The 12,412-nt window shown below is 63.8% G+C and overlaps 1 protein-coding gene across 1 annotated transcript; it reads left to right on the top strand.

Annotated features, from left to right (window-relative positions):
* Nucleotides 1-4,769: 4,769 nt before the first annotated feature.
* On the top strand, nt 4,770-12,092 carry LOC113425345 (protein-glutamine gamma-glutamyltransferase 5-like). Its single transcript, XM_087959057.1, is given in 15 exon segments — nt 4,770-4,848; nt 4,944-5,123; nt 6,815-7,051; nt 7,378-7,496; nt 7,632-7,727; nt 7,729-7,767; nt 7,870-8,041; nt 8,500-8,638; nt 9,267-9,370; nt 9,454-9,693; nt 10,477-10,593; nt 10,596-10,799; nt 10,881-11,041; nt 11,189-11,322; nt 11,855-12,092. Coding segments are annotated over 15 exon segments (2,127 nt in total). The 5' UTR covers nt 4,770-4,838; the 3' UTR covers nt 12,030-12,092.
* The last annotated feature ends 320 nt before the right edge of the window (nt 12,093-12,412 follow it).

Below are 12,412 nucleotides of genomic sequence, written 5' to 3' on the forward strand. Positions count from 1 at the left end.
CTAAGGAAAGGCCGGGATGCGGAAAGCGAGAGCCGAGCGGGCCTCGCAGGGGGGACAATCTCAGCCCCGTAGACAAGACCGGGGGCGGCGGGGCGGGGAGCCCTAAATCGGGAAAGGCTCCCGGGGACCGAGCGGGAATCCCGAGCGCTCCAGGAAGCCTCTCCGGGCCGGCCCCGAGGATGCGCCGCTGGGCTCTTGCCGGCGCGGCTTTTCCTGACTCTGCAGCAGTTCCTTAATTCTCCCCCTGCAGCGGTTGCCTCAGGCCCGGGGCTGCTCGGGCTGCTCCCCTGGGGGATCCCATGGCTGAGCCCCCTCCGCCCAGGGACGCGCCTCGCCCCGTTTCCGGGCGTTTTCACGCGGGGCTGCGACCCCTCCGGCCCCACTTGCCCACCTGGCCGCTGGCTACGCTGTTCCCCCCACCCGCGCGCGCCCCTGCAGAGGACGCACAGCCGCCTCCGGGGCCCTCCAGGTCCATACTTGATCACCTGAGCTCCAAGAAGGGCTCTAGGCGCTGCTCGGCCTGGTCCTTTCTGTTTTGCCTGGACAGAACCTGCTGGGCCTTCCTCCTCCTCTTCAGCAGCCATGGAAGGGCCGGCGGTGCTCCCGGGGAAGCAGAGGGACCCAGCCAAGGTTCTGTGGCAGTTCCACATTACTGCAAAATAAAATTGCCCTAAAATATAACTATCCTTCCTCCTCTGCAGATTTGGCAGCGTCTGGGTGCCAGGTTGGCCCCTCTTTGCCCACCGCCAAGGCTGCAGCCCCCCACCCTTGTTGACCCCCCCTTGCAGCTAGAAGCCGGAGCTGCAAGCAGGAGGAAAGCAGGGCTGCTCTTTCTTACCTGACCTTATTTGGGACAGGTGCTGCCATTTTGCTTTTGCCCCAGTCCAGCTTTCTGCACAACCACCTTCGTGCTCTGGTGTAATTCCGTGACCATGGGGCTCTGCCAAGAGCGGCCCCCGTCTCCCTGCTCAAGGGGGCAGGTGCAGAAGGGCAGGGAAGGAGCCTGCCTCTGTCCATCAACCCCCAGGATGGTGGCTGCACCCCTTTCTCCAGGCAAAGCGATGCCTCGGGCTTTCTTGGTGGTGGTCTGTTTATGTGTCACCTGCGGAGGCCTCCCATCTCGCTCAGGAGCGACTCTGGGCGGTGCATCCTTAAAGGTGGGTTGCTCTCCCTTTGGCTTCCTTTTCGCTTCGTGCTTATCAGCCTGAGGGTTTCTGGCGTTCCCTCAGCTCGTGAACACGGCCTCAGGGAGCTCTGGTGGGCCAATCCCAGTTTCTGCTGGCCTGGTCACCACGAAGCAGAAGGGATGCTGAGGAGCTGGATGCCGCCGGGCACAGTGGAGAAGCCGCCCAGCTGGGCAGGGCTTAAGCCCCACAAAGACGGGTGAAGGTTTCAGGAAAGTGCCACATGGCAGCCCCCTCCCCCCACTCAGTTGCTGCAGGCAGGCGTCCAGGCCAGGGAGACCCCCCGGGGCCCCTTCCTCAGGCAGGGTCCAGCCCCTCTTCATACCAGGCACTGCCTGGCTTCGGTCTGGGTGGACCTCTGCTTGCCAGATGTACCTGCAGGGATGGCCTCCCGCCCCCCCCCCCCCTTGAAAATGCAGAAGAGGAGAAGGGAAGGCCCAGCCCTCCAGGGGGAGCGGAGTGGAGGGCGACTCGACTCACCAGCCAGCCAGCCAAAGTTCCAAGGCTGCCGCTGATGCCGTCCCCTTTGGCCCGCGCCTGGGTTGGCAGGAGGAGCTGGGCTGCCCTCCTACAGGAGTCCCAGGAGATGCCAGCAGCCCCTGCTTTGCTGGTCCCCTGCCTGCTCTCCCCCCCCCCCCCCCACCCCCGCTCTGTGCTTGCCAGGGAGCAGTGGGGATGGGAGCTGGTGGGGGGAGCTGTACGCAGGACTGCGCCTAGCACCACAGGACCCCATGCGGGTGTGCGCCCAGCCCCTTCCTCCCATTTCTTCAGCCAGGAAGGGGTCCATCCATCGCCTGCAGGGCACTGGTCCCAGTCAGCCCTGGCAGTGCCAGTGGTCCCCCGGTGACAAACAGTGGCCTGATCTTGACCCCCACCAACCTGAGCACACCTGTCCCATTACACCCCTTTTGGGGACGCCTGTGTGGCCACCAGGCCTGATCAGTGGCTGTGAGACAAGATCCGGAAGAGAAGCAGATGCCAGACAATGCCAGGCGGGGACTCACCTGCTGTCAGAGAGGTTGGACTTCGCCTCCTGCGGGCTAGCCGAGACTTCGTGCCCCAGTCACCTGGGCTAATGATGGGGGCTCCCCTGCCCGCAAATTTCTTCCTTTGGCACCAGCCCCCGGAGCAAGCTGTAGCCCCCGAGTGGGGCAGAGGCTCCTGGTCTCCTCCATGGGTCTGGGAAAGAAGGGGCGATCCCTAACGGTTTGGAGGGCCCACAACTGATGGGAATTACCTCTTGCTGCCTCCCCAGTGGAAGGAAGGCAAAGGGGACAGCTGCTGCCATCGCACCCCATAATGAGCTTTGGCCCTCAATTCGCCTGGCAGATTCTGGCTCTCACGCCAGGGGGCACCACCAGGCAGTGGGCCTGAAAGCAAATGAAGGGGTAGCACCCACATGGGGGGAGACGGGTCAGACCCAGGCCCTCCCTCCCTCCCTCCTTCCCTTGTGCCTGCCTACTCTGAGGAGGGGCACGTGGCTGTCTCTGGACTGCTGCCGGGGGCCAAAGTCAAGCAGGGACCCTGCTGGGCCCAAGGAACACACGCCAGGAGCCGGGCACGGTGGGTCCGTGGCTCTTTCCCAGGGCCAGCCCAGCCAGGTGGACTCATGGCCCCCCAAGCCACTCGCTGAGCTTTGGAGGCCATGTCTCAACCCTGGGCAGGCAGGGTGACCTGTTGACCTGTCCCCGTTGGTTACCAGTTGTGTGGAGAAGCCCAAACTCTATGTGGGAAGGAGAAAGGTGGGTGGCAAACGCCATCCAGCAGAGGTAGGTGGGCAGCGATGCTGTGGGGGCAGCCCCTCCCCCAAACCCTGAGTCTGCATTGTTAGGTCTGCGTCTCCTGAAACTTTGGTGGGGTCTTCGGTGCTTTCTGGGCTGTGTTGTTTCAACGTTTCAAGACCCAACTAGGTAACTTCATCAGTGCAGGTGGAGGGTTTGCACCTGTTTCTATTCAGCAGCTTGCCCTGCCTGTGTCAGTGGTGGGTGTGGTTTTCTCCTTTGTGGTTCTTTATTAGGATATTGTTTGTCTGGTGTCAATCCCTGCTTATCTGGATTTAGGCCACTAGATGGGATATGTCCTTTGTGCTTCTTTGTTTCCCGCTTACTTTTCTATTGTCTCTGATGCATAACTGGTTTTTTTCTCTAGGTTATCTATGGATCCCTGACTCCTCTGAATGAAAAGCTTCCAGGAATTCCCGGGCATTATTGGATTTGGCTTGGCCTAGGATGCTTCCCCCCCTACCCCCCCCCCCCCCCAGTGAAAATGTGGCTGAGGCTGCCCACATGCCTGGAGGGATCCTGAAGGCGTTTCCATTGTGTCTTCCATTCACGGCTGGGTTCTGCCTGCCTCTCCTGCATGGCGGCTGCTGTAGGCCTTGTGCTGCGTTGCGTGGCAGACGGCCTCGGGCGCTCCTGGTTCCCTTAAGGTGCTTGGAAAGGCTTTGACTGGCCTGGTGGCCTTGCAGGGACGGTGCCACATGGGTTCTTCATGGGCTCTTCTTCCGGGCTCTTCTGGAACTAACACTCCCCCCGGAACTCCATGAAGAGGTCGCCATGTAGTGGCAGCCCTGAAAAAGGCTCACTCTGGCCTGACTCCACCAGCATTGCCCCCCCACCGCAGAAGAGGCTGGAGGCTTCAGCCCTCCCCCATGAGAACATCTGGGGCTTGGGAAAGACATGTTGGGAGGGGGGAAATCCTGTGAGCCAGGTGCAAAAATTCCTGCAGAAGGCGGGGGAGGTCTGCCCTCTCTGAAGGCTCCCCCTCCCCGCAGAAATGCTCTCTGGCAGGGCAAGGCTCCGTAGGGGAACAGGGAGCAAAGCCCACCCCGCCTGCCCCTCCCCTGGGTGTGAAAGGCTCCTGCCCGGCTGCTGTGGTGGGAGACCTGGGGCGGCCCAGAGAGGCTGGAGGCCTTCTGGAGGGTCTGGCCAGAAGGCCCTGCTCCGGTGGGGGGCAATGAGGAGAGGGCAGGCAGGTGGAGGGGCCCCAGGCTAGTCTGAGGGGCTCGTGGTGAGAAGGGGTTGGTGGCATCAGAAACCCCTCCAGTTGGGTGGGTGGGGGGCTGGCCTTTCTCCCTTGCATTCGTTTTGATCTCCCTTCCTCAAGACGGCAGGACCCCTCGGGGCCAGAAGGAGCGGCTCCTGTGAGGGCCACTCAGGGCCTTGCCTTTCTTGGGCAGCAGAGGCAGTGGGCAGGGGGGAGAGACAGGGCCTGGCAGATGCTTATGGACCCAGGAGCTGAGGGCCCCAAGCATCTCGAGGCTCCTGAGGCCCAGAGACTGTGCACGTCCACTCCAGGGGCCACGGCCCAGATGCACAGAGAGGCTCCTTACCAGGCTGCTCCGCCCGCAGGAGGGAGGGGGGGAGGGAGGGTGGGCACACACACTTCCCTGGGTCCCTGAGCTTCCTCTCTCACACACAAGAGTGTGTGTTGACGTGCCTTTTCAGCAAGTGTGAACTGTGCCCACGCCCAGGCGGCTCTTGGGTGGGAGCTGCTGTGCCAGCAAGTTGGTGACGGAGCAGGAAGGGGAATCGGCCATACCCAAGTGCCACGCCTGGAGCCTCCTTGGCTGCTGCCAGATGCCGCCCGCAGGCATTTGCCAGGAGAGCCAGCAGCAGCAGCAGCAGCAGCAGCAGCAGCCGCAGGAGCATCAGGATGGCTGGAGGTAGGAGGGCGGCTGGGCATGGACGGAGGGCCAGCGGTGGGGAAGGGAGCCCAGCTCTGCCCCACAGCCCCTCACTCCCCTTTGTGCCCCCACAGAGCTGCAGCTGGCCTTTGTGGACTGGCATGGCCTGGAGAACGCCCATGGGCACCACACGGCCGAGATGAGCAGTGGGCAGCTGGTCGTGCGGAGGGGGCAGCCCTTCACCCTCACCCTCCACTTCCACTCCAGGAATTACGAGACGGGCTCCGATTCCATGCACCTGGTTGCAGAGACAGGTAAGGGGGAGGGGGGACCCCAGGCCAGGAGCCCCTGCTTGTGTTCCAGACCAAGAGAGTGGCTGCTTCCAGCCCCGGCAGGAGTGGCTTCTCCTCACCCCAGGGCCCTCCTGGGGAACTGGTCTCCCCTCCCCCACTCCAAGCCCCCCCGCAGACAAAGCGGTACAAAGGCTGCTTCCACTGATGGCTACCTGGGTGCAGACACGGGAGGAGGGCTATTGAGGGTGACAGCAGGTGGGGGTGCTCCCCCCGTGTTAAGTCCCTGGGCAGAGTCTCTTCCTGGAGCAGGGAGTGATGATGGCTCTGCCCAGGAGGCGGCCCAGGGAAAACAGCAGCCAAGCTGAGAAGGCTGCACCAAAGCTGCTGTAAAGCCTTGAACTGCCTGGGACAAGGCGGGTCGGTGGGGGGAGGGAGCGAGGAAGCCCACTTAGGAACAGGCAGGAGGGGTGAGCGGAGGAGTCAGGAGGGGCTCTGCTCGCACCGAAGGTGATTTGAGCTGAAATGCTGTGGAAGGGAGGGAGGGCTGGCCGGATCAGCCAGGCAGAAGACCTAGCCGGAGGGATCGGCTCTGGTTCACTTGGGGGAGACAGGACAGATCACCGAGGCCCAAAAGGTTGATGGAGCCCCTGGCCAACAGCAGCCCCAGGTGGCCCTCCGCCTGACAACATTGGGGTCACTGGCCACCCGAGTGCATCTCTGGGAAGCCCTGAAGAGACCCCATCCGGCCAAAGGGAGTTTCTGTGGCTCGGGGGGGCGGCAGAGCCTTGGCGCTCTCTGAGCTTGGTTTGCAAGCGTTTTGTGACCTCACCAGGCAACGTCTCTGCCAGTGCTTCTCTTGGGGTACAAATAGACCCTCTCGCACAAAGATGGCCTCTCCGCCTGGCTCCCTCCACCCCACCCTTTGTGGAGCCCCAATTTGGCAAGCGTTGGTGTTGATTTATACTGTATGTGTCCCGACTGCGGGCAATCGCTTGGCAAACCCATCAAGCGGCTGCTTGGGGGATTCCATCGGGGGGTGGGGGTGAGTTTGGGCAGGAGGGGAGCTCTGCCCACTCCCTGCAGTGATCATCCCAGGGCAATGCCCCCCACCGCCATGTCTCTCTGGCTGTTGCCACGGGTCTTACTTTTCCCTGGGGCTGGGAGGCTGCCCCCGCTTTCCTGAGGCTGAGGGGGACATGCCACCTTGGCCAGCCATCCTGCTGCCAATGTCTCGGGTTAGGGAATTTCCCAATTTTGGCCCTGGCAGAGCAGCAGTGGGAGGGGGGCCAAAGAGGACAGGAGAGCAGAGGCCACCTGGGGCCCCACTGACCATTCCTTGGGTGTAGCTAGAACCTCCCCCCCATTTGCAGGAGGCAGAGCCAGTCAACGGAATGCTACCCATCCAGCTGGGCCAGTCTGGCTGCCCGCCTGCCCACTGTGGAACACAAAGGCCCCTCCCCTGGCACGAGACTGGCTGGCCCCTCCCTGGCACGAGACCCCTCTTAGCTTAGCAGTTCCTGCCCCCCTTTCCCCTGAGGCCTGAGACTACCAGCTCACCAGCTGGGCCCACAGGAGCAGCGAGTGAGCAAGCGAGAGACGGGCCCAGGCGTTGTGGGGGCCCAGCCCAAGAGGGCTCCCTCGCCTGTCCTCCTCGGGGAGCTGGTGCAGGCAGGGGAGGACTCCACTGGTGCCCCTTTCTCCCCGCTCCCCAGGGCCAGGGCCAGAGCGGGCCATCTTCCTGGTGAGTCTGAGCCAGCCACACAGCAGGGAGGCCTGGAGAGCCAGCGCAGTGCCCAGCGGCCCCCAGTCCACAGATGTCGCCATCTCTGCCCCCGCAGAGGCCCCTGTCGGGCAGTACCAGCTGAACATCCACTTTGACTCCGGCCAGGGCATGTCGTCATCCTACCAGCTGGGCAAAATCCTCCTCCTCTTCAATGCTTGGTGTCCAGGTACCGGGACTGCTTCCCCCCCACGGCTGGGGGTGGCACTGCCCCCCCCTCAAGGCCACAGCTGGCCTCCAAAGCCTGGACTGAACTGAGCTGCCTAGGGCCTGATTGGTCCTGGGAAGGAAGACCACCAGGAGATCTCAAGGTTAAGAGCACCCCAAAGCTCTCCCAGGCGGGCGGCTGGGCAGCTTTGACTCGAGAGACTCTGGGGCTGTGGGGATGCCCCCCAAAAGGAGCAGCTTATGGGGCCCTTTCGGGAAACCTGAAATAATCGCGAGAGCAGGAGAGAAAGTGTGAGAACCAACTGCTCTTCTCCCTCCACTGCTCAGAAGACGACGTCTACCTGGAAAGCGAGGCCGAGAGGCAGGAATACGTGATGAACGAGCACGGCGTCATCTTCCACGGAAACAGGAACTGGATCCACCCAGTTCCCTGGAACTACGGCCAGGTACGAGGAGCCCCCCCGGGCCATGGCATCGCAGTTTAATGGGAGGCCCACCTCGCTTCCCCCCGCCAGTCTTGGGAAGAGTCGGCCAGTGGTGCCCCCATCCTGGTCTGGCTCAGCTGCGTTTGTCTCCTGTAGTTCGATGAGGAGACGGTTGGCATCTGCCTGAAGCTGCTGGACAGCAACCTGCAGTTCCGTCACCACCCGGTGCAGGACTCTGCCCTGCGCAGCAGCCCCTGTCTACGTCAGCCGGGTGCTGAGCGCCATGGTAAGAGCTGGGCCCCGGGCACCCTGGCCACTGACTGGGACATCTGGGTGCCCCCTGCCCCTCCCACCTCTTTCCTCCTCCTCCTCCTCCTCCCCCCCAGGTCAACAGCAACATGACGACTCTGGGGTCCTCCTGGGCAACTGGGGTGAGGACTATTCCGGGGGCACCCGCCCCAGTGAGTGGAACAGCAGCATCCCCATCCTCAAGCAGTGGGAGCGCTCCGGAGGGCAGCCAGTCAAGTATGGGCAGTGCTGGGTCTTTGCAGCTGTGATGTGCACAGGTAGGGCTGGAGCTGACCGCTTGCATGCAGCACCTGCCACGCCAGGTGGGGGGAGGGTGGCAATCTCCCTCGGTGCCCCTTCACCCGGTGAATCTCCACCCCTCCGCGTGGCCTTGCCTCCCTGCCGAAAGCCTTGGATGCTGGGACGCAGGCCGGCTGTGCTCACCCAGGAGCTCTTCACCAGGGTCAGCTTTCCAGGCCCCCCCCACCACCTCCTCTTGGGCCAAGACGGCTGCTGTGTTGAAGGAGCGTTGAGGCTGGCACTTCTCTGGGAAGCTCTTCACTTGGGCACCCCCAACCCCTGAGGAAACCTTGGGAATCCCTGCAGCCCCAGATGGGGGTGGCAAGGGCTCCAGGGTCCACGTTGTAGGGAGCCAAGGGGGGGGAGCCCCTGGCAGACACATAAAGCAGGCGGGGGGGGAGGGGGCTGGTTGGCTTACCAACCCCCTCTCTCCCAGTGATGCGTAGCCTCGGGATCCCAACGCGGGTGGTGACGAACTTCGACTCGGGCCACGAGAAGGACGGCAACCTGGTTATCGACGTCTACTACGACAACACCGGGCAGCTGCTGCCCCGGGAGAGCAAGGACAGCATCTGGTGAGTGGCACAGTTGGGGGCAGAGCTCCGGGGCCCAGGCCAGGCTGTGTGTGGCTGGGCTGCCTGCGGGCGCTTGGAGAGCCCAGCAAACGGTGGCCTTGGTGCAGAGGCCCCCCCGCCTCCCTTTGACCCCTACGGAGGACGCCCCCTCCCCGAGGCCTTTGGAGGAGGCCCCTCCCTTGCAAGGGGGAGAAGGGGGGAGCACCCAATTCCTGTGGATGGGTGGCTTTGCCTTCCCTGAAGTATCGGAAGGGACCTGCTGGCCCAGCCCATATCCACAAGGTCGTGGGAACTCCTTGTGGGCTTCTGGAGAGCCACGGGGGCAGAACGAGGGTGGCTAGAGGGCCTCTGGCCTGGCACAGCTCCCAGGCCCCCTCCCGGCTGCCCCAGAGCCCCTCTGCACGAGGCCTCTCAGAAGGGGGGGCTTGTGCTGAGGCCAAGTTCATGGAGCCCACTGTGCCCAGCACGGCTCCCTCCCCCAAATACCTGGCTTAGCTGGGACAGGTGGCTTTCTAGGCTGGCTGAGCACATCCCCTCCCTCACCTCCCCCCCAGAAGGGCTGGGGTTTGCAAGGGGGCCGTTGGCTGCCCGTGACGACTCCCTCCCTCCCTCCCTCCTTGTACGGCAGGAACTTCCACGTCTGGAACGAGTGCTGGATGGTGCGCAGGGATCTGCCCCCTGGGTACGACGGCTGGCAGGTCTTGGATGCCACCCCGCAGGAGTCCAGCAACGGTAACTGAGACGGCTCCGCTCTCTTCTCCGGCGGGGCTCGGGCAGGCACCTTGACCCTTCCTCCTCTCTCTCCCCTTCGGCAGGGCTGTACCGCTGTGGGCCGGCGCCCGTCAAAGCCATCCGGAACGGCGACATCCACCTGCGCTATGACACCCCCTTTGTGTTCTCCATGGTCAACGCAGACCGGGTGGTTTGGCTGCTCTCCGGGACGAGGAGAGAGAAGCTCCAGTGGAACCCAAGCGCCGTGGGGAACTACATCAGCACCAAGGCCGTGGGAAGTGAGGAGCGAGAAGACATCACACACACCTACAAGCACCAGGAAGGTACCTCTGCCGCCCCCCCGGGGTTTTCACAGCCCCTCCCTGCCCTGACGCCTGCCTCTTTCCCCAGGCCTTGGGATGGAGTTGGAAGGGACCCCCGAGGTCTTCCAGTCCAACCCGCTGCTCAAGGAGGCCCCGTATCACTCTGGGCAAACGGTTGTTCAAACCCTTGAAACCCTCCAGTGATGAGGGAGCACCCACCAGTCCCGGAGGCGGCTCCACGCATTGTTCTCGCGGTCAGGAGAGCCCTCCTTCGTTCTAGGTCGGGTCCCTTCCAGATCCTTCCGTCCGTGGCTTCTCACCCTGCCCTGAGTGAGGGCTGCCCAGGGCGGTCAAGGGGTTGGGCAGCCTAGGCAGGAGCCAGATCTATAGCTGCCAGCCAGCCTGAAACCTAACCAGGTGACCTAGCAGGGCTTCCTGGGGCCATCGGCCAGCCTCCCCTCCCAAAAGTTCCTCCTGGCCTGGCAGCCTACGCCTCCCCCGAAGTCAATTACAGTTCCTCCAAGCCCTATTTTACCATGAGAAGGAAGCCAGCACTGGCAGCCCCCAGCCTGTACCCTCCCCCAACACTCCCTCCCCCATAAGTTGGAGCTGGCTGGGCAGCATCGTGACAGAAAGCCCGGATTAATTTCTGGCCCCCCAGAAACGGGCGGGGCAGAGCTGCTCAGGGCCCCTCAGCCAGCCTGCTTGCCTTTTGGAGGCATCCCTGCCAAGGGCCCCCCCCACCTCCGCTCCTCTGGCCTGGGCCTCTCCCGGCCCCCTCAGGCAGCTCCTCTCCTTCCGCAGGGTCCCTGGGCGAGCGCCAGGTGTTCCTGAAGGCACTCACCCACAGCCAGCCCTTTGGCCCCATCAGAACCAGCACCCTCCCAGCACTCCAAGATGGCTCGCGCCAGGAACCCCCACGGAGGCTCAGACCTTTCTCCACCTCCAGCTGGTGGAGAGCCCGGAGATCGGCCAAGACATCCACCTCACCCTGCTGGCCCGCAACCTGGAGTTTGCCTCCAAGGAGCTGAAGCTCAGCCTGAGCGCCCAGTCGGTGCTGCACAACGGGCATCCCTTGGTGCCCTTCTGGCAAGACACGGTCTACCTCTCCTTCAGCCCCAAGGAAGGTGAGCCGGGGGTGGCTGTGCGCGCGGGGGGCTGCAGAGGCCGCCCTGTCCTGGCCCCCACTACCTGCCCTCTTCCCACAGAAAAGCGCCTCCCCTGGCACCTCTCCTACCGACAGTACAGCCGGCACCTGCAGGAGGACAAGCAGATCCGGGTGGTGGCCATAGGGGAGGAGAACACCTCCTGGCAGAAGGCCCTGGCGGAGAAGACCATCACGGTGGCCACCCCCTCCCTCCTGATCCACGTAGGTGACCTCCTCACAGGCCAATTCCCACCTGCCAGCAGTGGCTACCCAGCAGTTCTGGGGTGGGGTGGGGGGGGAGGCTGGTCCTGACTTTCTAGGCCTTTCCCCCCATGCAGGTGTTCTAAGCCTCCCCCCCCCCCCATGCAGGTGTTGTCTCCCGTGGTGCTGGACCAGCCCTTCCGGCTCCGAGTGGAGCTTACCAACCCCCTGCCCGAAGCCGTCAGCGATGGCCTCCTGACTGTGGAGGGGGCTGGTCTGGTGCGAGGCCAAGCCCAGATAGAGTGAGTGGGGTTGGGCTGGGGGTGGTGGTGGTGCAACATGGCTCCTGAGGAATGATGCGGGGAGGGGCTGCTCTTCCCTTTCTGTGCCGATGGTGCGTATTGTGTCTGTGCGAGCAGCCATGTCTGGACTTGCCTAGCCGTTGGTGCCAGAAAAGGAGCTGTGGAACCCCCTGGGCTGCCCGCTGAGCCTCTCCGGGCCGGTAGGGAGAGCACAGCCAGCCTGGCCCCAGCCACCCGGGGGCAGGGGGCAGCCCCGAGAGCGGGTGGGGCACCCTTTCTGGAAGGTGCCAGAGGCTCCTCAGCTGCTGCTGGATTCTGGCCGGGCCTGTTTCCTGCCGGTGCCTCTCTTCCGGGGAGAGCTAGACAGGGTGAGCGGCCCCGAGGGAGGGAGAAGGCGCTCTGGTGGTGTGGGAGGCCTGCCCTTCAGATGCTGGGAGGCTGGGGAGCTGCAGGTGTGGGAGGTGGCCTTCTCTGCCGGAGGAGGGAGGGAGGGAGGGAGGCCGGCACTGAGCCCCTGCCTTTCCCTCCGCAGGTTGGGCTTCCTGCCTGCCAGACAGCAGGCCAGCCTCACCCTCCAGCTGGTCCCCTACAAGAGTGGTCCTCGGCAGCTGCATCTCACGCTCAGGAGCAGCCTCTTCCCCCCCCTGAAAGGACACAAGCAGCTGCAGGTGGCCGAAGACGGCTGGAGGACCGGCTGGCTGCCTTAGCCGCCTCGGCTGCCCCACCCCCACCCCCTCCCTCAACGGGCCCTCAATAAACGGACTGTTGCACCAGTGGGGTCTTTTCGGGCGCACCTTCTCCAGGAGCCCCAGGCCACGTGAAGCGGGGGAGATCTCACCACTGCGCCGGCTGCAAATGGAGCCCCCACCTCCCCCAAGCTCCTGGACCTTTCCGGCTTTGGGGCGAAGGGAGCAACCCTCCCCAGGTGAGGGGAGATGGGGAGGGGGACTGAGTGGGGTGGGGGGTGGGGGAACAGCACTGAGGCCCCGTAGGTGGGCTGAGCGAGGGGCTGCGTTTAACCTTGGGCTTCATCCCCAGCACAAAGGGCTCCTCCTGCAATGCACCACACAGCCCGGACACAGCAGGTCTT

The sequence above is a fragment of the Notechis scutatus genome, chromosome 3 (assembly GCF_049901735.1).
Source record: "Notechis scutatus isolate UNSWTSFEM ecotype Mainland chromosome 3, rNotScu1.2, whole genome shotgun sequence".
NCBI lineage: Eukaryota > Metazoa > Chordata > Lepidosauria > Squamata > Elapidae > Notechis > Notechis scutatus.